The following is a 24,182-nucleotide window of genomic DNA, read 5'->3' as shown; positions in this document are numbered from 1 at the left end:
GTCTGCCTGTTCGAGACAGGCTGATTTTGTTTGAATTTCCTGCGCGGCCACGATCGCTGTCGGGTAACCAATCGTGTGCCAATGCGTGCGCCAATTGTGTAAGCGTTGGTGCGATGCTCGAGGCGTCTTGATTACGGAGGTTGATTAGCGATCGACGTTGTTGTTTGGTGTAGAGCGAAGAAAGATCGTTTAGTGTGTGCGCGAAGAAAGAGAACACGAAGCTCGGTTACGGCCATCTGGCTAAGAAGGAGGATAAGACCACGCTCACGTGGCTGATTTGTATAATAGCGTACAGTCTATTTGGCGGCGATAAGGTACCTGATTTTTCTTGTAATATTCGCGTTTCAGAGACATGTTAACTTTAAGTTTTTCTTTATCCTAGTGATCTTATTCATTGTTCAGATTTGTTTCTTTGATTTTGGCTTTTTCCACCTCCCATGCGGGAGTGGGTTTTTATGCCTCATAAATTCCTTATTTATTTGTCAAATGTGTATGCTTATTTCTCTTGTCTCTCCCATCCCTCATACACTACTGTTCAATACCGATGGCGCTTAATTTACAGTTCACAGAGCAAGTCGCAAGTATCCTGCATTCATCATATATGAAACATTGCCTCAAACAGATAAAGCGTATACGTGGTTATTGCACAGAAGCGGTGCTCGGACCGCGTTCTCCTCCTATTCTCTTTTTTGCATCAACCCGTGACTATCTGCCGCAACTTGGTGCACTCAAACCACACTGTTTTTCTCGATATTTCCTTTGCGTGTCGTCATTGAATCAACATTCTAACCGCGTCGTTCTGAATTTTTTACTAGCTAGTCGTTACCAAAAATCACAGGATTGTCACAATTGTATTACCAATGGCTTATGCAATCTCATGTTCGAAAGCTCTGACACATTCTTAGTACGTTTTTACTTGTACTTGATCAACTCATCTTGTATCAAGCCGATATCATCCTCGGCGATCAGCACTTTCTTTGTTTTGCTACTTGAAAAGCAACTTATATTTAATCGCCTTGGTGGCGCTAATATCCTGGAAGACTCAATAAATTTCTAATCACATGTTTCCAAAACAGACGTATAACAAATTATACGCACACTTTTACTACATTTTTTCTTGTTTCTAATTTTATTTCTATACTTAACATCTATTGATAAATATATTTATTTTATCGACAGTTTAGTTACTTGTTTAACTAACACAACACTTTCTTTGATCTTTTCATCTCTTCTCACTTATCTTTTTCCTGCCAATTTTTATCCCTCTCAATTACTTCTTTTTCTTATAATTTTCTCTTTTCTTTTATTCTCACTATTTTCTTTATCTTCCACCTTTTTTCTTTGTAAAAATTAATTTCTCCTTCCAATTTTCCTTTCATCCTCTCGTACTCTATTTTTCATGTTTCTATTACGTCCGGTGCGGCCGAATAAAATGCTAAAATCGAATCTTTTACTGTTTTTTTTATTTTTTTTTCTGTATAATATTGTTAAAACTACTGACGATTATACTTCTCCGTCCACGCAATTATTATCGACAGCTCAATCGGGATTATCATAGCCGCGACTATCATACTGTTGATAATTTTTCCGATTACTGTAATTATTATGCGGTCGGTAACCAGACAGTTTACATTTGATAATAGACAGTACCGCGTCCTCCATCACCGCCTTTGGGCAGAAAACAGTGGTTGCGCTCTCCGAGAAGCACAACCTCCAACCGCCCGTCCGCAACTTGTGGTGCGCCAGATAGAAATTTTTACGGGTCGCATGCTGGTGATTTAGCGGGTTACAGCATTTTCAGCGCTGCTGGAACACCCTCTCTCGGAATTTGCTGTACAAAAAGCACCCCCGTGAGTGGGAACATATATACAAAGGAGCGACGTAAATGTTACGAAAAAGTGAAAGGTTGCTAAACCCTCCCAAACTTGTACAAGCGTCAATAAAAAATTCTAAAAAAATGTCTTCTTATCTCTTTTTTTCTATTTTCTTTCGCTTCTTTAATTGCTTTTTGCCTTCTCTTTTGTAATCCAGTAATTTGTTAATAAATATAATTTTTACTCAATTTTTTTTTCTTTACTCTATTTCCTTTATTGAACGTTCCGGAACCTAACTAGATCAAACCAAATCCGCATAATAAATAAACATAAACCCGAAATTTCGGACATAACATCCCCTATATATAACCTTGCAAGTTCTCCTTCTTTTTCTTCTCTCACCTTACTTTCGTATCCTTTTTCTCTCCTGTTTTTGATTATTAATATTACAAACCCTTCTTTCCAGTCCTGTAGTCATCCCTGTTTTTTTCATATTCTTCTACTACATATCCCCCAAAGCCAATATCTTATCTCATTTTCTCATATTTTAATACTATATTTATTATTCCATTCCCCCATTCTCGTTACTTTTTCATCCTTCAATTTTCTCAAAACTTTTTTTATTTCTTCTTTACATATCCTACTGTTTCTATTCTTTGTTTTATTCTTCTCCTTCCATTCTTATCCTCCAACTCAGCCCCTCCAAAATTTTCCTAAAATACTTTTCTTATTTTTTCATCTCGATGTCCTCAACATTTTTTTCTCTCGTATAATTTATTATTTTTCACAATTTTTCTGTTAATTTTTTTTCTATTTTTATTTTTTTTTTGTTTTTTATCCTCATATATCCTGTTATATCATTTTATCTTTACCCTGTATTTTTTTTCTTTTCTCTCTCTTCAAACGTTTAGATTTCTCTTTTGCTTTCTGTTCTACTTATCTATAATTCTTATTTAATAACCCTGCCATATTTCTTTTATCATCATCTTTCTCCACCCTTTTCAGTGTCTCTACTATCATTTTGTAACTCCCTCCATTTTTTAATTTTTCCTTGCCTCTCTCTCTCTCTCTCTCTCTCTCTCTCTCTCTCTCTCTCTCTCTCTCTCTCTCTCTCTCTCTCTCTCTCTCTCTCTCTCTCTCTCTCTCTCTCTCTCTCTCTCTCTCTCTCCCTCTCCCTCTCCCTCTCCCTCTCCCTCTCCCTCTCCCTCTCCCTCTCCCTCTCCCTCTCCCTCTCCCTCTCCCTCTCCCTCCCTCTCCCTCTCCCTCTCCCTCTCCCTCTCCCTCTCCCTCTCCCTCTCCCTCTCCCTCTCCCTCTCCCTCTCCCTCTCCCTCTCCCTCTCCCTCTCCCTCTCCCTCTCCCTCCCTCTCCCTCTCCCTCTCCCTCTCCCTCTCCCTCTCCCTCTCCCTCTCCTCTCCCTCTCCCTCTCCCTCTCCCTCTCCCTCTCCCTCTCCCTCTCCTCTCCCTCTCCCTCTCCCTCTCCCTCTCCCTCTCCCTCTCCCTCTCTCCCTCTCCCTCTCCCTCTCCCTCTCCCTCTCCCTCTCTCTCTCTCTCTCTCTTTCTCTCTCTCTCTTAGTATTTTGTAAACATTATCGCTTCCTGTGCCCAAACCCTCTTAATTATTTTTACAGTTTTTTTATTTTCTTTTTTCTTCTATTAATATTGTTATCAAATAATAATTTGAATCCACCTAATCTTTTACCTTCAGCTCTGCTATTCTATTTTTTGTATCTTCGTTCTGTATTACATAATCTGTTACTGTCTCTCTTTTTTTTTGTATACATCTATTTTTCTTCTTTTTTGTCTTTCTTCACACTTTTGTTTAAAATTGAAAGACTTAACTTTTTTATAATGTTACATAACTTTATTTCTCTTTATTAATTTTACTGTCCCTTAGTTCTCATTTTTCTTTTTTTTTCTTTCTATTCTTTTCTCCTTTTTTTCTATTTTTGCATTGAAATTCTGCCTTTATCACCATCTTTGTCTTTTCTTCTTCTTTCTTTATCCATTCCTTTAATTAATTCAACTTCAAATTTGTATTTCTATTTACATTGACTTTCACTATTTTCTACCATTCTTCTTCCACGTTCACTTTTTTTGACGTCAGGTCTTACTCTTCTTCTGTTTTTTTTACAGTTTTTTTTTTATTGCCATAAGCATTCCCTCTATCGCACTTCTCTTTTTCTTTGCTTTTCTGCCATACATGTCCTTTTTAAGAGCCGCTTTGTCACTTTTTCTATCTTTTCTTTTTGCAATTATATTTTGCTTAGACACATTACGTACCACATTTTTAATTTTCCTAAAAATCTTTATCTTTAACCTCCACCCTGGCCACGTTTTAAAAACCAACCATGAATTTTTTTTTCTTTTTTCTATTTTTTTACTTTTTTTCTCACTTATTTTCTATTTCTCCCCTTTTTTTTAAAAAAAAACCTTACTGTTTTATTTGTTCCTTTTTTTTTTCTCATTTCTTTTCTTTATCTTTTTTCTTTTTCCGCTATTCCCGTAATTCAGTTTTTATCTTATCCTATACTTACAATTTGGTTTTTATCTGCATTTTTATATATTTCGTTTTTATTTTTTTTCCTTCTCTTCTCAATCTTTCAGCCTCCATTCTAATGCACAACTGTATCTTTTTCTTTCTTTCTATCAAACTATTTGATATCTATTTCTTTCTCTTTTTTATCTTTGTTTTTTTGGTAGGAATAAAAACTACTTCCGAACTGAATATAGAGATTTTAACTTCTTTAATTTAACAACGTTCTGTTTAAAAAACTTTTCGGACAGACTTTGTCTCAAATCTCTCACAATTCACAACGAATTGATACAATGGCTAAAACTTACTAACCGTTATTTCGTTGGATAAAGAGGAAGAGAGGTCTTGCCAAGACCTTTCACGCAACGCGTTTTATTTTTCCCTATTCATTCTAACTGCGAGCGAGCGCTGGGCGTGAGAGCTTCAGTCTACATAATTTCACATTTTTTTTCATATACTTCTACTTTTATTATTTCTTTTTCACTTTCATATTTTACCCGTACCATTCCTTTTCCCCTTTTATCCTTACTTTCTTCTCTCCTTTATTTTATCTTTGTTTATTTTTACATTTTTCTTTATTGTTTTTATCAAATCCTCTACTTAATTTCTCAGCTATTCTGATCCATCTTCCTCTATTCTAACTCACCTAATTATAATTCTTCTTTTCTCTCTTCACTTCTCTTCCTTTCTCTATCCAGCTCTAGCTTTTTTATTCTTTCCTCCAGCCTCTCTGATTCTTTTTTTCTTTTCCTCTTTACTTTTCCTGTCTTGCGATCTTGGAGATATCTATTTGTTAATTAACAAAAATATCAATATAAATAAAAACTATACTGTAAGTGAATGACTCAAATAATAAGTCACAATGGAATTATTAAGAAGTAAATGTGTAAGATGCGATAGGACACGATCTGCGATTACTGCGAAAACTCGGTGACGAGGACGTGAGTCAAGGGCTCAGCGGAGACCCAGCTAGAGAGTCAATTTTCCGACAACTATCAAAGCGAACGAATTTAGTCTGTATCCCATAACCAAATTTAATACAGAATACGCTGACAATACTGCCACTCGCAGAATCGTCTGACAACCAAATTTGTTGACTAATTTTTTACAAAAAAAATTATTTAAATAATTAAAATGACTTATTTTCGGCCTTTAAATAAAGTATCTGAAACCCCACAAGTTGATAGTAATAACTGTTTATCTGATAAAGCGCAGCTACCGCCAACTCTTTCTCTCGCGTAAGAACACACAGTAGATCTCGTTGAGCGTACATTTGACATGAAACGCTGCAACATTTAATGATATATTTTTAATAAAAAACTTTATTTTTTATTCTTATTTATTCGGCAAACAAAATTAGTTACATACATTTATATTAACAGAAATTGTTATATTGTATTTACTATATTACGTTATCTTTGTTATTTTGATCCTTCTTCATTAATAGTTGATATAACTTTGTCATGGTCCATTATTGTAATATGGTTTCCTTCCACATGATAAATTTCAACTTTACCTTCAGTTATCTAAAAATTTATTTTCTTGTTATCAAATATTTGTTATTTAAAAAATAATATTTTTATTAAACTGTATAAACTTGTTAATATAATATTATATTAACCTGGAATTCCGTTTTCAAAACGCGGCGTGGTAGAAGTACCATTAGTAAGAAAAAGAAATAGAGACTTATAGTGCTGAGATTGTGCAAAGAGGGATGAGAGAGTGAAGAGTTAAGAAATGTAGAGTAAAGGCAAAAAAGTAAAAATGAGGTTAAGTGTAAAAAAGGTGAATAAAGAAGAGAGTGAGAAAGAGAGGTGGGAGGGGGGAAAGAGAAGGTGTGAGGGAAAACAGCCGAGTAAAATAAAAAAAATATGGTAAATTGGAGGATTAGAAGGAAAAGAGCAGAAGAGGAGAAAGAAGAAAGAATAAGAAATAGGCGAAAAGGAGAGATAGATAAAAATGAGAGAAAAAGAAAAAGTAGAGAAAAGAAGGAAGATAGATGTTAGAATTTTCACTAATAGTTAGAATTGGGCCCTCCACGGGGCAGCACCTCGTGGCCAATCATTCCGGATTGATATCGACTTCCGCGTTCGATTGCCGCCTCCGATTCTTGAAGGCGATACCGGCTCGCGTGGGTCTTCCTGCCTAATCATCGTACAGAGTTTATCAAGTATGCTTCGTGTGCCTCACGTGTGCAGTTTTGATATTAATTCTCATTAACTTTTACTCATCGTGTGCAACTCATCGGCTTTGTCTCTTTGTGATCACACAACGGAACAATAGATTTGTTGACACTCAATTCGGTGTGCAACTCAAGAAAACTCACCGATTTTGCACACGGCTTAATGAGCCTCGTGCTAGTAGACCGGCAGCTTCTTCGAGTGCTCAGCCCGTATTAATTATCAAGAGACGCGGTAGTGTCTCGCGTCAAGTGTACGAAGTTTCGAGACTACCGCGTATATTTTACGCGAAAGACCGAGTTCTTGTCTGACGAGATTTTAAGATTTCTTTAATGGCTAAACCGTTTTTTTTTTTCTAACTTTGTTTATTCGAAAGATTGGGTTCGATTTTATTAATAAAAGTTTTTTTACTTTTTATCTATTTAGTCTAGGAGCTGAGTTATTGTATTTCAAATATTATATTGCCAATTTTCTTTTTCATTCTCGTCATCGTCGGCGTACTTTTCTTTTCTTTTCCGCGAGATAGCTGTATTGTTTTTTTTTATTCTGAAGCTTTGGTTATATTATATATAAATATGTATTGATTTTTTGTTTGCTCTGACGTTTTTGTTATATTATACATAAATATATTAAGAGACGCGCTATTGTTTTGCATCAATTGATTGATAAGTTCTGTATATTAATTAATCTTCTAAAATTAAGAAACAAATAAAACTAAAAATATAAAATTTAAAACAAAATGACTCAGTTTCCACAATAAATAGGAAAAAAAACTGTTACGTCCGAAGCCTAAAGTCAAGAGAGATTTAAGAAAATCGGAAGGTTACCGATGCAACAGGGCAAAAACTTTTTATTTCCGCTGATACAAAGGAAAGGACTGTATCGTTGCGGCAGAGGCGCACGTGCCAAGGTTTCGAATCTCGTGTCAACGCCTTAATAGGCGCTTTGACGCCTTTTCCGAAACGCGTGCGGTCTATGGCCCTTTAATAAAAGAATTTAATCTTATTTATTGGGATAGGGCCGCGCAAGTCTTAAGCAAATAAAAACCAGAGCCGGATTGTGTGTGAATGTAATTGATTTTATTGAAATGGTTTTACACTTTCACGGTAGACTATTGCTTAAATAAATGAATGTAATTTACAATTATATTTGTCTCTTGCTTTAAATAAAATATTGTATTATTGTAGATGTTTATGAATGTTCGCGGGTGTACAATTTTTCGGTATGAGTAACTTTACATATGGTTTTCTTGATGGATGTGTGAATGGCAGTGTGCGTGCAAAGTGTCGGCAGAGCGGGGGAAAATGGGAATAATGAGAGGTTCTAGGAAAAAAGGATGGAGGATGGGTTGACCCGAAGGGACAATTGCTTATCTCTGCTCTGTTGTTATAATGAATATGATAAAAGCCTGTCCAAAAACAATTTCTTTCAGGCTGTTCGATTGAAAATGAACATGACAAGCAAGGAAGCGATGTACGAAATTCGGGATTCCTTCCGCTTTGATAACCACACATATGAGGCACAGCGTAGTAATTGAGATTCACAATTGCAACATACTGGGGTTTTTCGGTTAGCGGGATATTGATAATTTTCTGTTTCACAAAAACGGGAACTCGGTGGATTGTTATCGGGAACGTAGGTAGAGAAGTTTTCTTCGGAGTGAGAAATAACGGTAGGTTGACGGGATATTAAAGTAAGAAAATATAAATCTGTAAACGGATAATAGTTTCCAGATTTTGAAGGAGGTTGAGAATTAGAAAGGAAAAGATGCAAATCAATTTCGAATGGGGGATAGATTAAGCCTTTGTCATTAGATTGAGAGGCCGTAGGAATGGATTCACAGCGTGGTGCCGTTTGAGTGATATCTGGTGTAGTGTAAGTAATTGTATTCGTTAATAAGCGCGAAGGAGTCAAATTAGATAAATTAAGATGTGTTGATGATCTAGATGGAACAGGTCGCAAATTTTCAGTTGGCTGTTGACGCGTTAAATTCATGAGATATGACACTATAATTTTCAGGGAAGTTTTATTAAATGTTGTGATGTCTTTCCTTTCTTTAAGATTTATGTTCTAACTCACATCTGTTGATGGTGGCTTGGAGTCTGGCGGTTTTTGTTGCAGCTTCCTCAGGGGTGAGGGGGGTAAGCTGAATAATGGTTTCGTATTTTTTATTCAAGTAAGTTGGTGAAGGCGTTGAGTCTCTGATCCACAAATGTTGCATGGAAATCTTCTATGAGATTTCTTCCTTCTACTTGTTTGTTCACGAGGAAATCGAGCAGAGTCACGACCTTAGTATTGTGATTCTAAATTCGGTAGTGTTTTCGCCCAAAAAGCGCGAGGCTTATATAGCCGAAAAAATCAAAGGGAGGGAGTATTGTCTCATCCTCTGATTTCCGCATTCTGTTTTAATTCTGATTCATTGTTCGGAATTTTTACGACACCAGTCGTCTTGACGTTCCTTAGCTGTTGCTGGGCACAATTTTTTATATATATATTATTTCCCCTGGTGATCGTTGCGGAACGCCTGTTTGTTTCGGCACCTCTATACGTTTTAGTTTTAGACAGATCCATCGTATGTCTTCATCTTAATATTTCTTATGGTAGAGACAAGGTTTCTGTATTCTTTATCTAGGGTAATAAAACCGAAAAAGGAGGTCACAGTGTCCATACCCTTGCAATGCAGGGGGATTTTTCTAAGTATCAGCGGTTGCGGGAGCCTTTGTCTCGTTTTACGACTTTCGACTGATTAGTCAAAAGCATGCTGCTCAAGGCGATAAATACACTAAGACCAATTTAAGTTTTACGACCGAATTATTAGCCGAAATGAGCTGTCCACTTCCGGATACTGGACGGGTTATCTCATAGAGTATGGGAAAAAATTTTTTCCCCCAGATTCCCTTTTAATAATTTTGATTGGTGACGCCTCCGTTTGCTATAGTGTATTATCTCAGTGTTCGTGGACCTTAGTTTTGGTCAAAGTTTTATTAAAGTAGTGTTCATTAAGGAAGCGATTACTCAAGGAATCGGCTTCCGACGTAAGAAAACAAAGGGATTTTTATAAATAAAATCGTACCCAATCTTTCAAATAAACCAGGTTAAAAAAAAAACAATTTAACCATTAAAGAGATTTCAAAATTTTGACAGATAACAACTAGGTTTCTAAAAAAAAGTGATATTTTGAAAAAACTAACTTTAAAAAAAAATGAAAAAAAAGCGTTAAATGTCCGAACTTTAAAAAAAAAAACAACAAAAAAATAGAAAAAAACTTAAAAACCAACAACCCCTACAAAAAAGAGGAAAAACGCAAAAAAAGGCAATAAAGGAATGTTAAAAGATTACATCATTGTTAATTATGCTACCGCCGCGGGGCAGCACCTCGTGGCCGATCGCCTCGGATCGATATCGATCCGTCGTTCGATTATCGCCTCCGATTCTCGAAGGCGTTGCCGGCTAGAGTGTCCCTTATTCATTCACGGTACAGAGTTTATCTCGTGTGCAACAAGAGTGCAGTGTGCTTTTCTCATTAATTTTGTCTTATTAGTTTGACTCATTTGCATTGTCTCAGCAAAATCGTCATCGCCGTGTGCAACTCAGAAAAACTCATCGACGGAATCATCTGGAAGAAATCATCAGGCAGCACGAGGCGTGTTGAACCTCGTGCTCATTTAGTCGTCAGCCTTCGCAGCCTAGTGACCCCTAGTAATTAATACAATTATACGTGGAGTATCATCTCATTGCAATCGCGGATCGAACAATCAATAGTCTGAACTCATAAAGTATCGTGAAACTCATCAGTGAACTCATACTGCGAATTTCTTTTATCTCGGCCACGTGAAAATCACTCCGTCTTTACGTGACTTGTTCGATAGCGAAGGACTTACACCCGCCCTCTCAACGATAAGAAAACCGGCAACGACCGCGTTGCTATGCTCGTGGCTAGTTTAACTCAATTCTAAATTCAATTCTCATTTATTCAGCTCACTCATTATACTCATTTTTATACAAAAAAAAAAATTGCTCAACTTTAAAGAATAAAAAGAAAAAATCTCAAAGAAAACAATAATATCAATAAAAAAGCGCCAAGTAAAAAAGTCAAAAAAAAACCTAAAAAATAAACCAAAAAATTTTTAAAAACGCCAAAAATAGAAAAGATAAAAAAATGAAAAAAAAACCAAAAAAGGTAGATTAAAATACAAAAAAAGTAAACTTAGGAATAAAAAGAAAAAATTGACTGCAAAATTCATAATGTCGACACAGAAACAAAAATAAAAAAAAACGCAACGTTAATTCTCTTTTTTTCTTTTCTTTTTAAAGTTTTTTTTTATTTTTTTATCTTTTTTGGTTTTTTATTTTATTTTTTTTGTCTTTTCTATTTTTGGCGTTTTTTTAAATTTTTGAGTATATTTTTTAGGTATTTTTTTCAACTCTCTTAACGCTTTTTTCACTAATAATTATTTCCTTTTTTTTTTGACTTTGTCTTTTTATTCTTTGAAGTTGAGCTATTCTTTTCTTCTTTTATTGCCTCTTTTTGCGTTTTTTCTCCTTTTTTGTAAAGGTTGTTGGTTTTTCAGTTTTGTTCTCTTTTTTGTTGTGTTTTTTAAAAATATATAATTATACGCGGTAGTAAAACATCATTATTGAAGCGAACAGACAATCAAGTAAATATTCATTTTAGACTGTAATCATTCATCTTACAAGTAAAGCTATGAAAGTGTCACTCTCCGATCTTTATGAAATTTGGATATGTTATAGTACATGAAAAACTATGGGACACGTATTTTTTTTTATCTACGGTAACTCATATTTTGAAGGTAAAATGACCCCTCAAAGATAGAGGGGTAAAATGGAAAAATTGCGATACCTTTGAGATCAGTAAAGCGATTTAAATGATTTTTGGTATAAAAGGATCTTTTGGTAAAAGACAACAATTGTTCTAGGTGTGTTGAAATTGGAAGTAAAAATTAGAGAGTAAACTGCCCCTAACTAACCTTCTTCTTGTTGCAAAAATCAGTTTTTATCTGATCAAAGTAAAATTTGACAAATTAATTGACAATTAAGTCATTTTTTTTAATGTACTGTGTAACGGTGTACCCGGCAATGCACCGGTCACACCATCAGCCGGACGCTGGACGTAAGACCGTCCGGCGGGGACCTGGGGCGCGGCGCGCTCCAAACATTTTCAAATTATTTATCAAACGCGAAATATAACGGCGGGATACCGACCACCGTTCCGCGGCTAAGTCTACGCGCGGGCTTAGCCAAATCCTTCCGAGCGCCGCCGAACGCGCTAACGACGCCGAGACTCGTCGTTTCCCGACCGTGCCGCAACTAGGACCTCAGCGCCACGTCAGGATCGTCACTATCTCCGCTGAGCCTCGGAAACCCGGTGTCATCGCTTTTTAAGTATAAAAAGGCAATACCGGAGCTCAGCGGGACCGTTCTTAATCCGCTCGTTTCAAAGCAGCATCTCCCGAACCGATCCTCGAGCCGACACTGGGGTAGAGAGCACTCTGTCTCAACCAGGAGATCCTGGGGCTCAATCTGATCAGAACTCCGAATTTCAGAACCGCCGGCACGGCCAGCTCGAGGGGTGGAGTAAACTCCGTCTCCTCCGAGAACTCTCGTACCTCGGCCACCGGCCTCTGCTATTCAAAAACTACAGAATGCTTTCGCACCGTCGACGACCACGGAGTGGAGTGATCTCCGTTTCAGTCGAGGGATCTCGGTTACGCGACACTGAGCAGGTGCATTTATCCCTGGTTTTGCGATCCGATACAATACGCCGCGATCGTCAATATTATTATTTGCGTGTTATTCAAACTAACCGTCGCGGCCTTTAACTCAAAATCGCGTCACCGACGATTACATTGTGATTCCACGTTTTCATGTATTGCTTGCGTCGATCGCACGTGACCGCCTCAACTCACGTGCACGATTAAACGCTCGTTATTGCAATCACGCCGTTACCGTATTGTTAAATCTTGCACTTTAACTATTCGCGTATCCGATTTGCGCTATATACATTTATACATCTTATTTATTTCGTATTTGTTTGATCGTCAATAAACGTCTATTTTGTTATCAAATACCAGTCTCGCTGTATAACCGGACCTCCTCTAATCGAATCCCGAAATCCCGACGAGCACACAGGGCATAGCTCGCTAAGAATTGATATTCGGTTAACCGGACAACGAGGTCGTTTCAATTGCATACATGGTAATTATTAAAAAAGTGCTTTATGCACAAAAATTGTTTGCACCAAGCACATCTTATTACTGCACACACATTGCAGGATACGCGCAAGATTTTTACAACAAGAAGGTCAGTTTAGGGGTAGTTTACCCCCTAATTTTCTGTTCCCATTCAACACAACTAGGACAATTGTTGTTTTCTATCAAAAAATACTTTTATACCAAAAGTTATTTAAATCACTTCACTGATCTCAATAATATCGCAATTTTTCCATTTTACCCCTCTATTTTTGGGGGGTTGTTTTACCCCCAAAATATATATTACCGCAAATAAAAAAAATACGTGTCCCTTAGTTTTTCATGTACTTTAACATATCCAAATTTCATAATGATCGGAGAGTGACACTTCCGTATGTTCACTTGTTAGTGTACTCAGTGCGAATCTCATTTCTTCGGATCACGTGCGCGATTACTCGGTCCTCATGTCACCTTCCTTCATTGAAAAGCTTAAGATCTCCTTTTCAATACGCACGATCTGTGTACGGTCACGTTAACACCTTCGCGGCGTAACAATATTTAAATTCGATACCTTAGATATATGCAAAGGCTGTTAGAGGAAAGGAAAACAAATAAAAAAGAAACCGGACGGGCAAAAACGGAGTAAAAAATAATTTAAAAAAAGAAGGAACACTGGGAGGTGAAAGGTGATTATAGACAGTTGTTGAAATTATTTAATTAATTAAATAATTAAATAGACTTAATTAAATAAGGATTCTCCGCAAGGCACTACTTTACGTCTAATAATTGTATCGATTATCTCGCATTTGATTCTCGCCTTCGATTTAAAAAATGCGATTTTGGCATGTCCCAGTCTCCTGCTTATCACTCTGTACACACTGTTTGGTAGTGCCGCATGTACGTTTTCTTTGTGCGTCTCTAGATTATTATCGCAAAGTATCATTGTCTCACTAATAATCCTACTCAAAACTCTGATTAAATCATCCGTAACAGATGTCTTTGTTCAACTTATTGTACAACTTTGATCGCGAGACGTGTCGAGCTTCGTGCTCAATTGTTCGAGTTTCCTTTTCGAACACGCTTGAATAGATTAATATAATGGCCCACATTCTGAGCTCACTTTTAGAGGCGCCTTTATAAAAGCGCCTCTAAAAGTGTGACCAATTTTAGAGGCGCGCTGCTAAAGTCGCCCGTATTCTAAGCACACATTTAGAGGCGCCTTTAAGATAGAGGTACATTTATGTGTACCATGTTATCTATCTTAATTATTTCGCGTTCAATGCCGCAAACTGTGTATTGTTGTGTTCTGTTGTTGCTGAAAATACGAAGCAAGGCTAAGAGCAAAGTAAGTATGTGTAAATGAAAGAAATATAATAATCGTTTAAGTGCTATAACTGATCGCTAACAGTTTTAATATTTTATATCGAATATTGTTAATAATGTTTATAATAATGTACATCGCGATATTGTAAAATAGTATTACAATCTTTTTTTATTACAAGTTATTTTCCGCGGAATCACGCGCTCGATGTACCGTGTTGTCTGACTGTTTTTTGAAAGTTTTTTTTACACGACTCGTCGTCTTTCCGAGTACGCGAGTATTAAACGTATTAAAAAAAAAACATCACGTGTTGGTCACGTAGATCGCCGATCGAACGAACGAAATAAATAAGGCTTTACATAAATGTACGCGGTGTCTAATTTATCCGCTTTGTACAATTTTATTTTTATAATTATTTCAGCACTTAAACGATTAAAAAAGATAAAAATCTGAAAAAATAATATGTAATTAAAACGTATTTTATGTTTCAGATGGCTAATAAACCAAAAAAAAGAGAAAAGTTTACGCAAGAGAAGAAATCAAAAATTTTAATATTTGTAAAAGATAACGCAACAATTATAGAGGATAAAAGTAGCAACGCCAAAACTCAAATTGCGAAAAAACAAAAATGGAAGGAGTTGGCGGAATTAATGACAGCAACAGGATCGGCAAAAAGTTGGGAGGAAATACGATCTGCCTATCGGCGTTGGAAAACGGCAGCAAAAAAATCAATAAGTGCTTACAAAAAGCACTTAAAGGGCACTGGCGGTGGACCATCCGTTGCAACGCCCTCAGAGACAGATTACGTCCTCTGCGATATCTGTCCTGAGGACTTTGAAATGGATAAAAATATCCACGACAGTGATGGCCAAGTAAGTTTTATAAAAAAATAATAAAATATGATATATAAATATATATTGCACTAATAATATGATAATATTTGTTACAAAGAAGCAGCGGTCAAACTATTACCGAAGAGTTTCGAGATGAGGAATTAATATTGGACCCTGCTACTGGGTAAAATACAATTAAAGATAAATTTTATAATTTTATTACTGTAAATAAAAGTTTTTATTATTTTATTATTATATTACTTGTTTCACATCTTTCATCCTTCTGGAGACGCTCAACAGTACGCAGTCATCGACATTGGTAACTGAAGAGCAGCCGGGTCCCTCCACCACCATCCCGGAGGAGACACCAACGAGGATAACAACACCGTCCTCGTTGGCTCTTAACTTACCGGCTGCCAAGAAAAAGAAGAAAGAGATGACTGCGTACGAAAAGGCATTGTTCGGACTCCAGAAGGAGAAGCACGATACGGCCATGGAGTACATGAAAATTGAACACGAAGCAAAGATAGAATTACTTTTGGCTGAAAAAAAAAACAAAAAAAAGAATTACATAAACTTCAAATAAAAGAATTAATGTTAAGAATTAAAAAATTTCAAAGCAAATATCTAGGTTTCAAAATTTATATAGCATGTACATAACAAATCTAATGCTTCATGGTCAACTTTCTTTCGTGCTTCCCCTTTAAAATTTTAATTATGTATTTTTGCTGCCACTTTACAGCACTGATAGGCAGATCGTATTTTCTCCCAACTTCTTGCCGATCATGTTGCTGTCATTAATTCGCCTAACTCCTTCTATTTTTGTTTTTTCGCAATTAGAGTTTTGGCGTTGCTACTTTTATCCTTCATAATTGTTGCGTTATCCTTTACAAATATTAAAATTTTTGATTTCTCCTCTTGCGTAAAGTTTATATTATAAAATATATTATAATGTTATTTTTTCAATTTATTTTATGTTTAGTTTTTTTTTGTATATATTTATAATGGAAATAAAATAAATTTAAGTATTAATTCAAAATTTAAAAATGTTTTTTATTTAAAACCAAATTTTTATTCGGGAAGTAAATGAAATACATGATTGCGAATACAGAGTTTTTCGGGATAGAATAAATCCGTTTGAACTTTACAATAAACGAAAATTTCGACATAGATACATTCGACATAGAAATTCTCGTTCATTGTAAAGTTTAAATGGATTTATTCTATCCCGAAAAACTCTTGGTTCGCAAGCACGTAATTCATTTACTTCCCGAACTTCTGCAACGTTATCAATCGCCTCGGCTAACTCCATGATTGATTTAGTTATGTATCATAATACACGTGCTAAATACCGAGTTTTTATTACACTCGCACAGCACTTTAATCACCTTTATATTTACGCGTATTTTTAAAATTGAAATTTTTTTTAATTGTTTTAATACGATTAATTTTACTACATGGAGTTTCGTTTACTCCTAAAAACTTCGCGTATATAGTTTTTTTGAACAAATTTAATTGATTAACGTTGCCATTAATTAGTTAAGTCGCAATATGGGTCCACCTGTCAAATCGCATGGGTGTCGCCATATTGGATTTTTGCTAAAAGTGCCGATAAATGTGCTACAGACCACATTTAGCGGCACTTTTAGCGAAAGCCTATAAATGTGCTATAAAAGTGGGTTCAGAATAGCTTTTTCGAGATAAAAGCGCACATTTAGGCTAAAAGTGACTGTCACTTTTAAAGGTGCCTCTAAATGTGAGCTCAGAATACGACTACTTTTATAAAACCAGAGCTCAGAATGTGGGCCAATCTCTCTAACCACTTACCTTTCTTAACAATAATTAATTAGTCGCACTCACTCTATCTCAATTTAACAAAAACTCATGCATACTCATAACACGTCGCGTGCGTTTTGCTCACACTATGCGAAGAACATTCCACCGGTTTTTTGAATCTGATAAAAGATGTAACCTATTTAAGACTGGACACTCGAGTTTCTGATTACTTAAATATTTTACAACAGAATAAAAATAAAGCTGACGCAAGAAAGAAAAAAAAGAAGCGGAAATTTGATAAGAAAGAATGAGGCATAAATCCGTTTAATATATGTAAAAGACGGATCGCCAAATGGGAACAAAAGAAACATAAGAGATGAGGCAAAGTTATTGAGCATAGTGAGCGACATAAAAGAGAAGATAAGTTAGGGGATAAAAAAGCTCAAAAATGATAACAGAGGGAATAAAAGTAGCTAGAAATGCTTAAAAGAAAGGAAGAGAAAAGAAAGTGACGAAGAAAAAAATGGACAGAATTAAAAAAAAGATAAGAAATAATCAGATAAGATTAGTAGGGTTGAAAATGAAAGAGAGGAAAAATTAGAAGTATAGAGAAAAGTAGTGAATATAGAAAAAATATTAAAAGAGAAAGAGAGACAGGAGAAGAAAAAAATGTAATATTAAAACGCTAAAAGTATGAGGAGCGAGATAAAACTGGATAGAGTGTTAGAAAATATATGAAAAGAAATAGAAGTAGAGGTGAAGATAAAGAAAATAAAAAGAATAAGGGTGGGAAAGATGGAAAAGGGAAAGATGGTGTTAGTGAAATTAGAAAGTGTCAAAGAGGAAGTAAATACAAAGTGTCCGCAACACAATAGAAATTATTTTGGAAATAATGTGGCTAATCAAAACAAATAGGAAAATTCTATACCATTTTGTAAAACTCTCAAACGTTATTAAGAGAGAAATTAAAATGTCTAGCATAAGAGAGACAAGGAAGCTGCGGGTGAGTGAGTGCAATAGGCGACGTCGCCATTCGTAGCTATTCGCCTGTTGCTCTCACTCATTGCAACTTTCTTGTTACTCTTACGCTAGACATTAAAATTTTTTTTTTAATACTAATCGAAAATTTTACAAAATGATATACAATATAATTTTCCTATTTGTCTCGACAAACTCTACTTATTCTCAAAATTATATCTATTGTGTTGCGGACACCCTGCATATTAGAAAACAAGAGTAAGTTAAATGAAACAAAAGTGTGGATGGAGAATCGAAGGAGCGGTTTAGCAAGGAAATGTTAAAAGAATATCAGAGAGAGAGAAAGGATAGGAAAGGCAAGATTAAAATGGAAAAGAGAAAAAAAATTAATTTTTTTAGGCAAACGGTGTGGAAGAGAGAACTAGAAAGAAATTTTTGGGATGTTAAAGAATGGTACGAAATGGTACCAAAGGAAGAATAGGTGGGAAAGGACAATGAATACAAGGTATAATGAAGAGTATGCGCTTATTAAAGGGTAGGGGGTATTGGGTTACTCGAACGAAGACTAAAATAAAGAGAGATGACAGAAATATGTGCAATTTAGACTGGAGGAAGAGATGTAAGCAAACAGGTACTGAAAGGAGGAAAATAGAAAGCAATGTTGGATGTGTGGAGGAGAGATTGAAACGTGGAAACACGTATGGGAAGAGTGTGGTAAGTAGAAAATAAAGGGTGGCTGGAAAGATTGAGTGAGGAAGATGATAGACGAGGAGGGGAAGGGAAAAGGATGAACAAAAAGATTGATGGAGTTTAGAATAGAGACAGAGAGGGCTGAAAAGAGGAAAGTGAAAGAGTAATAAATGGAGAAAATAAATAAACGAGTTAATGTAGAAAGAAAAAAAATGTGGTAGTGTAAATGAAAAATGAGGGCAAAGAGATGTGGGAGGTTCAGATGCGTGGAGATGGGGAATGAATTGAGAAGAAAATCGAGAAGACTTCAGAAGCGAAAGTTTGGGAAGAGAGCAAAAGAAGATTGGCGTGCACGATAGAATAGCAATAATTTTTTTAAATTGTATTTTGCAAAATAAAATGTTGAGCAAAAAAAGCAGAGAGGGTAGAGTCGAGTATAGCGAGTTGAGATAAATAAATACATGATAATTTGTAATGTATGTAAGAAAAGTTATAAATTTGTAACTCTATAGAGAAGAAATAAAAATTAATAATAATATTTTATTTACCTTGTGAAGACCATAATTCTTTTCAGTAAGGGAAACAATTGGAAATGTAGGTTTTAAAAACGTAATTGGTGATTTGATACGAGGTAAGGAAGATACATCATAATTTTGTATGGCAATGATATGATTGAAAACTGTATAATATATGTGTTTTTGATTTTCAGTAGTTAACAAATTTAATTTCATTGGAAAATAAGCATGAAATATTTTTAATTTTTCTTCCCATGTGATACATTTGTCCAATTCTATTACAAGCTGTAAACACAAAAATATTTATATTAGATATAGTTTATAAAATAAATAGTGTTTAGGATTCTTAGCTTTTATTTGTCATTTAAGTTTAGGTAATTCTAAAATATTTGGTTTGCTTTTTAATTTTATTGCCCTGCAAAGGTCAGTTCCTGTAAGACTCACATATGTGAGCATGTACGCATCTTTCCTGGAGCCGTACGTGTCTAATCTCGTATGACAACAGTAAAATATTTTCGGGAAGAACCGCTTCTCGAAGTTTCGATGCCTTTGTTTAAGATAAAGAATAGGACCACAGTTCCCTTGCTCAGCAATGGGTACCGCCAGTCTTAGCCTTGCGCGCTTACCACCTGCACCTCAAAGCCTATAACGCGCCTTGTGCTTTTACATATCTGATTGCGACTCGCAGTAGTCCTTACTATTTGCATTTTTAGCTCGTGCAAAGTTAATTAAATTAAATAATTATCTTTATCAAGACAGTGCAACCTCTCGTTTCTAAATTATAGTTTATCCTGTCTCTACCGCTTCCAGTCCTTTGCATAATCAAACATTCTTTTCTTATCAAATATACTAAATTAAAAATAATAAATGCGTTATATTAAAAAAAAGTGATATTACCACTCGTGAAACCATGAAACAAATTCTATTTGCATCCGCAAGAAAAGTGCTGTTTAAAAAATTCGAGAAGTATTATTTTTGTAGTAAATTTATCGCAACTGGAATCATATTCCTTTAACTCTTATTGACTAATGTTATTTGAGTCAAGACGTGTCTTATCTCTTCTAAGAACGAACAGTCCCAAAGATTAATAAACTATTTTTCGAACTTTTTTCTACGCAAAAGAACTGTTCCTTTGTTACTAGCAAAAGAAATGCTCTTGTGCTTTGCAGCGACTATGTTTCCGACTAATAATTCTCAGCTAGAACTTATGCCATACGCATGTTTTTTTCTTGCATTCAAATTAAAACTAACTTTATCACGTGCCGCGATATCTATCTGTAAGCCGCAAACTCACCTACGTCTGTATCTTAATCAAATTCAGATCTTTATTTTAACTCATTTTATTTGCTCGTGATCTTGAATATTATTACACATGTATATTGATTCACAATAAAAACTTTAAAATTTGCAAATATGAACTTCTGAGAATTATGTTACAAAAATTATAATTATGTTACACAAATCTTATATAATATTAAATTTTTGTATAATGTTCGATATATAACTTTGAATCTGAAAACTGTGAGTAGTCAATAAGAATTTGAGACAAAAAGTTATTATATTATTTTACAAAATTTGTAATTCTTATTGAGTAATAAATTAAAACGATTGAACGAACGAGCATCAAAGATGGGCAGATCAGGCGACGGCGAGTATTCTTTAGAAAAAAAGTAATTTTTGAATAACAATTTACTAACCTTGTTTCTTTCAATTGTCGTGTACATTTCCAGCAAACTAAGTAGTACTATATTTTGTAACTCTTCCAATGAAGAATAATTACAATATCGTTTAACACAAAATTTCATCTGATCAGGCGTACCATCTATTAATATTAACCGTCCTGAGAATTCCTTAGCTTCTAATAATCTTGCTAATTCGATAGCAATTAAACATCCAAATGAATAACCCACTATTAAAAATTTCTTTTCATCTTTCATCTTTTTCAACATGTGCTAAGCAAAAGAACATAATTGTATATATAAAATTATAATAATTTTAAGATTAATAATAATCATATATTAAATACTTTTCAACAAATGCTAAGTAACATAATTAATATTACAATTCTTTGATGACGTTAGATTAGTCAATTAAAATAATTTAATTGATTTAAGACACATTTTTATAATTTAATATGTCCGTTTTACTTCATATTTTGAGTTAACAATATAATGTTACAACAATACATCCTGCATTTAAACAAGATTTATTTTATTGAAATATCCAAAATTTTTTTAAAGAAAGTAAAAAAAGACATTAAATGTACGCATAGCGAATGTGTTGTATATATTAATTATTTTAATATGTAGATACAAAAAAAATTCTCTTTACAAAAATAGTGATATAAAATAAGTTTCAATTATAAAAAACCGTACAAAATTACTTGTATTAAAAAAAGTCTTCTCTTTAAAAATAGTATTAGAGAATAATAATATCAATTTCTAATTGTTAATAAAATAATAAAATTAAAAAACGCTAAACTGACATATAAAAAATTTGCGTGCTTTGAATGTATTCAACTACTTATTCACACCAAAAGATACTCACAGAGGGAAGTCATTTCACTGTTATTGTGCTGTTTTGTAGCGTACGTATTGAAATATTGAATAAAATCAAAGTTAATTTATAATCTAAAGTGATATAAGATACCCCAAATATGATACTAATAAACAGTTCCTAAAAGAGTACGTGACTCTAATAGAAGTAAATATTAGATACTTAGAATATTGATAAGGTAAAGACCCAGGGAAAGTCCCTTTATCCGACGGACAGAACAATGGCACAGCTAAGGCCTCAGTCTCTGGTGAAACGCATCCGAATGCAGAGCTCATAAGCACTGTCATAAAGAAGTGTATTGTATGTTACCCAACAAGTTACTAAATAAAGAATTAATAATCAGTATTAATTTAACTGTGAAGTTATTAATTCATTTACACCAACTAAACCACGTACCACGTATTTGAAAAACTTAACAAAACGAACTACTGATTAAGCGACAGACGGCAGGATTCCTCATCTATAGTTATGTAGACGACATAGCCATAGAGGTGATCGAAAAATTTTGTATGATTTTTGGGGAGCTCGTAGAAAAAGTGCTCAAAATCATGTAAAACTGATGCCAGGTTAAAAAACTAACGATTAACCCCAATAAAACTTTAGCAATAATGTTCACCAAAAAATACAAGCCCGAACCCATTAAGTCACAAAAACTATGGGAAGTAGAGCTAAAATTCCTTTTCTCACAAGGAAGGTTAGGCAACCCGAAAATTCAAAAAAATATGAAACTTTGTGTGCATGTAGAGTAGTTTATCCGTAAGACAAAACTATTTTTTGTTTGTGCTAAATTTCACTTTAAAAAAGTGAAACCACCCCTTACAAATAGAAGGGTTATTTGCTTTTTTCGATATAACTCGAAAACTATTTAAGATATCAAAAAAAGTTTTATACAAAAGTTTTACAGTAAAAACAACTAAACTTTACTGCAGTGACAGAATTAGATAAACAACATTTTTTAACAAAATTGTTTATAAAATTACAAAAAAAAAATTTTTTTTTTAATTCTATTATTGCAGTTAAACGGAGGTGTTTTTACCATAAAACTTTTGTATAAAACTTTTTTGATATCTTCAATAGTTTCCGAGTTGTATGGAGGAAAGTGAAAAACCTCTTCATATGAAAATACTTTATTTCCGTAAGAATTATTTTTAAGCCGCAGCTAAAAATTTTTTAATTTATTTGTTACTCTACATGCGTAAAGCTTATTATTATAAAAACAAAAATTTAATCAGGGTAATACGCTCAATAATAATAATAAGATTTCCATCAAAAAAAGTTAGAAAATCTTTAAATATTCAACATTGTGAAACTTTGTGTGCAATAATTCATCTTTAATATGAAACTTTTTTGTTCGTGCTCCAATTCGAGTGACTGATTATGAAATTGAAAGTAAATGTGAACTTTGCTTGATCTGTCGAATGACGAGAAATAACAACAAAAATGAAATGGAGTCAGGTTGTGTCAATAACCTTGTTAAACTTTCCGATTAACTTGATGCGGATGTTTCTGATTTTTGACACTTAAAATATTAATGAGGAAATTTGTATAAAAGTGTAACAATGTTTGAATTATAATTTCTATAAATTTGCATTGTTTTTCATTTATTTAAACAGATTATTTGTACGTACTTGAAACGTTTACATTTACTGTTTGTACATACGTTTCATAATTATACATTTGTAACGCGGTAATTTTATCGGTGGAAAGCTCGCCGGGAACCGGGGTACGAGTAAGAAGTGAGACGTAATTAAACGTGAAAAAGAAGTAAACTATACTTTATTATAAACTTAAAGATAAATGGTAACACAAAATAAACCTGTAACACAAAGTAAATCTAATGCTAAAGTTGCGCAGAAAACAAACAAAATACTATTAGTCGCTCGGCGGAACAGTACATGACCAGCCTCTATTACGCTAGTTGCCGAAGTGACGGATCAATCGGCGCTACGTTCCGTGGGTGAAGGTACACGGCCGCGAGCCGGCTGCGCGTGGTTCAAAATGGGCCCCGTGTCCGGAGGGAATTACGCGGTCGTGAGGTGGCGGCGCAGCGTGTAGTGCCAGCTCTCCGGGCCGTATTGTTCGGGCGGAACGGCGCGGTCACGGGTCGGCGACGTGGTGTGTACAATAAGTTCTCCGAGTCGTGTCGTTCGGACAGGAATACGTGGTCGCGAGTCGGCGGTACGATGTACGAGGTAGGCCGCTCAGGCCGTGACGGTCGGACAGGCTTCGCGGTCGCGAGTCGGCAGCGCCGGTTACATGGTAGGTCGTTCAGGCCGAGTCGGTCGGACAAGCCCCGCGGTTACGAGTCAGCGGCGTAGGATACAAGGTAGGCCGTTCGGGCCGTGGCGGTCGTACAATCTCCCCGGTCGCGAGTCAGCGGCGCAACGTACAGGGTGGGCCGTTCGGACTGTGGTGAGGGAGGTCCGAGAGCGCCCGGACGAAGGAAGGCTCGGGAGCGCCCGAGTCTCGGAGATAGCGGTATCAAAGGCCGGGTGAGCTCGGTCGAGGACAGGTTCGGGAGCGCCCGAGTCCTGGAGGTAACGGTATCAAAGGCCGGGTGAGCCCGGTCGAGGACAGGCTCGGGAGCGCCCGAGTCCTGGAGGTAGCGGTATCGAAGGCCGGGTGAGCCCGGTCTAGGACAGGCTCGGGAGCGCCCGAGTCCTGGAGGTAGCGGTATCTAAGGCCGGGTGAGCCCGGTCAAGGACAGGCTCGGGAGCGCCCGAGTCCTGGAGGTAGCGGTATCGAAGGCCGGGTGAGCCCGGTCGAGGACAGGCTC

At 35.5% G+C, this 24,182-nt stretch overlaps 1 protein-coding gene across 3 annotated transcripts in view; it reads right to left on the bottom strand.

Moving 5' to 3' along the window:
- Positions 1–3,397: 3,397 nt before the first annotated feature.
- The window catches only part of LOC139111866 (fatty acid synthase-like), a 297,920-nt gene continuing 277,135 nt past the window's right edge, over positions 3,398–24,182 (bottom strand). Inside the window, exons 14-16 of one of the 3 annotated variants that reach the window (XM_070672437.1) lie at positions 20,548–20,802; positions 18,884–19,135; positions 3,398–5,874 (exon numbers count right to left, since the gene is read on the bottom strand). In XM_070672437.1, the coding sequence (XP_070528538.1) occupies positions 5,770–5,874; positions 18,884–19,135; positions 20,548–20,802 (612 nt within the window). In that variant the 3' untranslated portion in view covers positions 3,398–5,769. The remainder of the gene's footprint in view (positions 5,875–18,883; positions 19,136–20,547; positions 20,803–24,182) is intronic. The other 2 variants (XM_070672436.1, XM_070672435.1) reach the window with 2 other exon arrangements.

The sequence above is a fragment of the Cardiocondyla obscurior genome, linkage group LG25, assembly GCF_019399895.1.
Source record: "Cardiocondyla obscurior isolate alpha-2009 linkage group LG25, Cobs3.1, whole genome shotgun sequence".
NCBI lineage: Eukaryota > Metazoa > Arthropoda > Insecta > Hymenoptera > Formicidae > Cardiocondyla > Cardiocondyla obscurior.
This window is presented reverse-complemented; position numbering and strand designations above follow the sequence as displayed.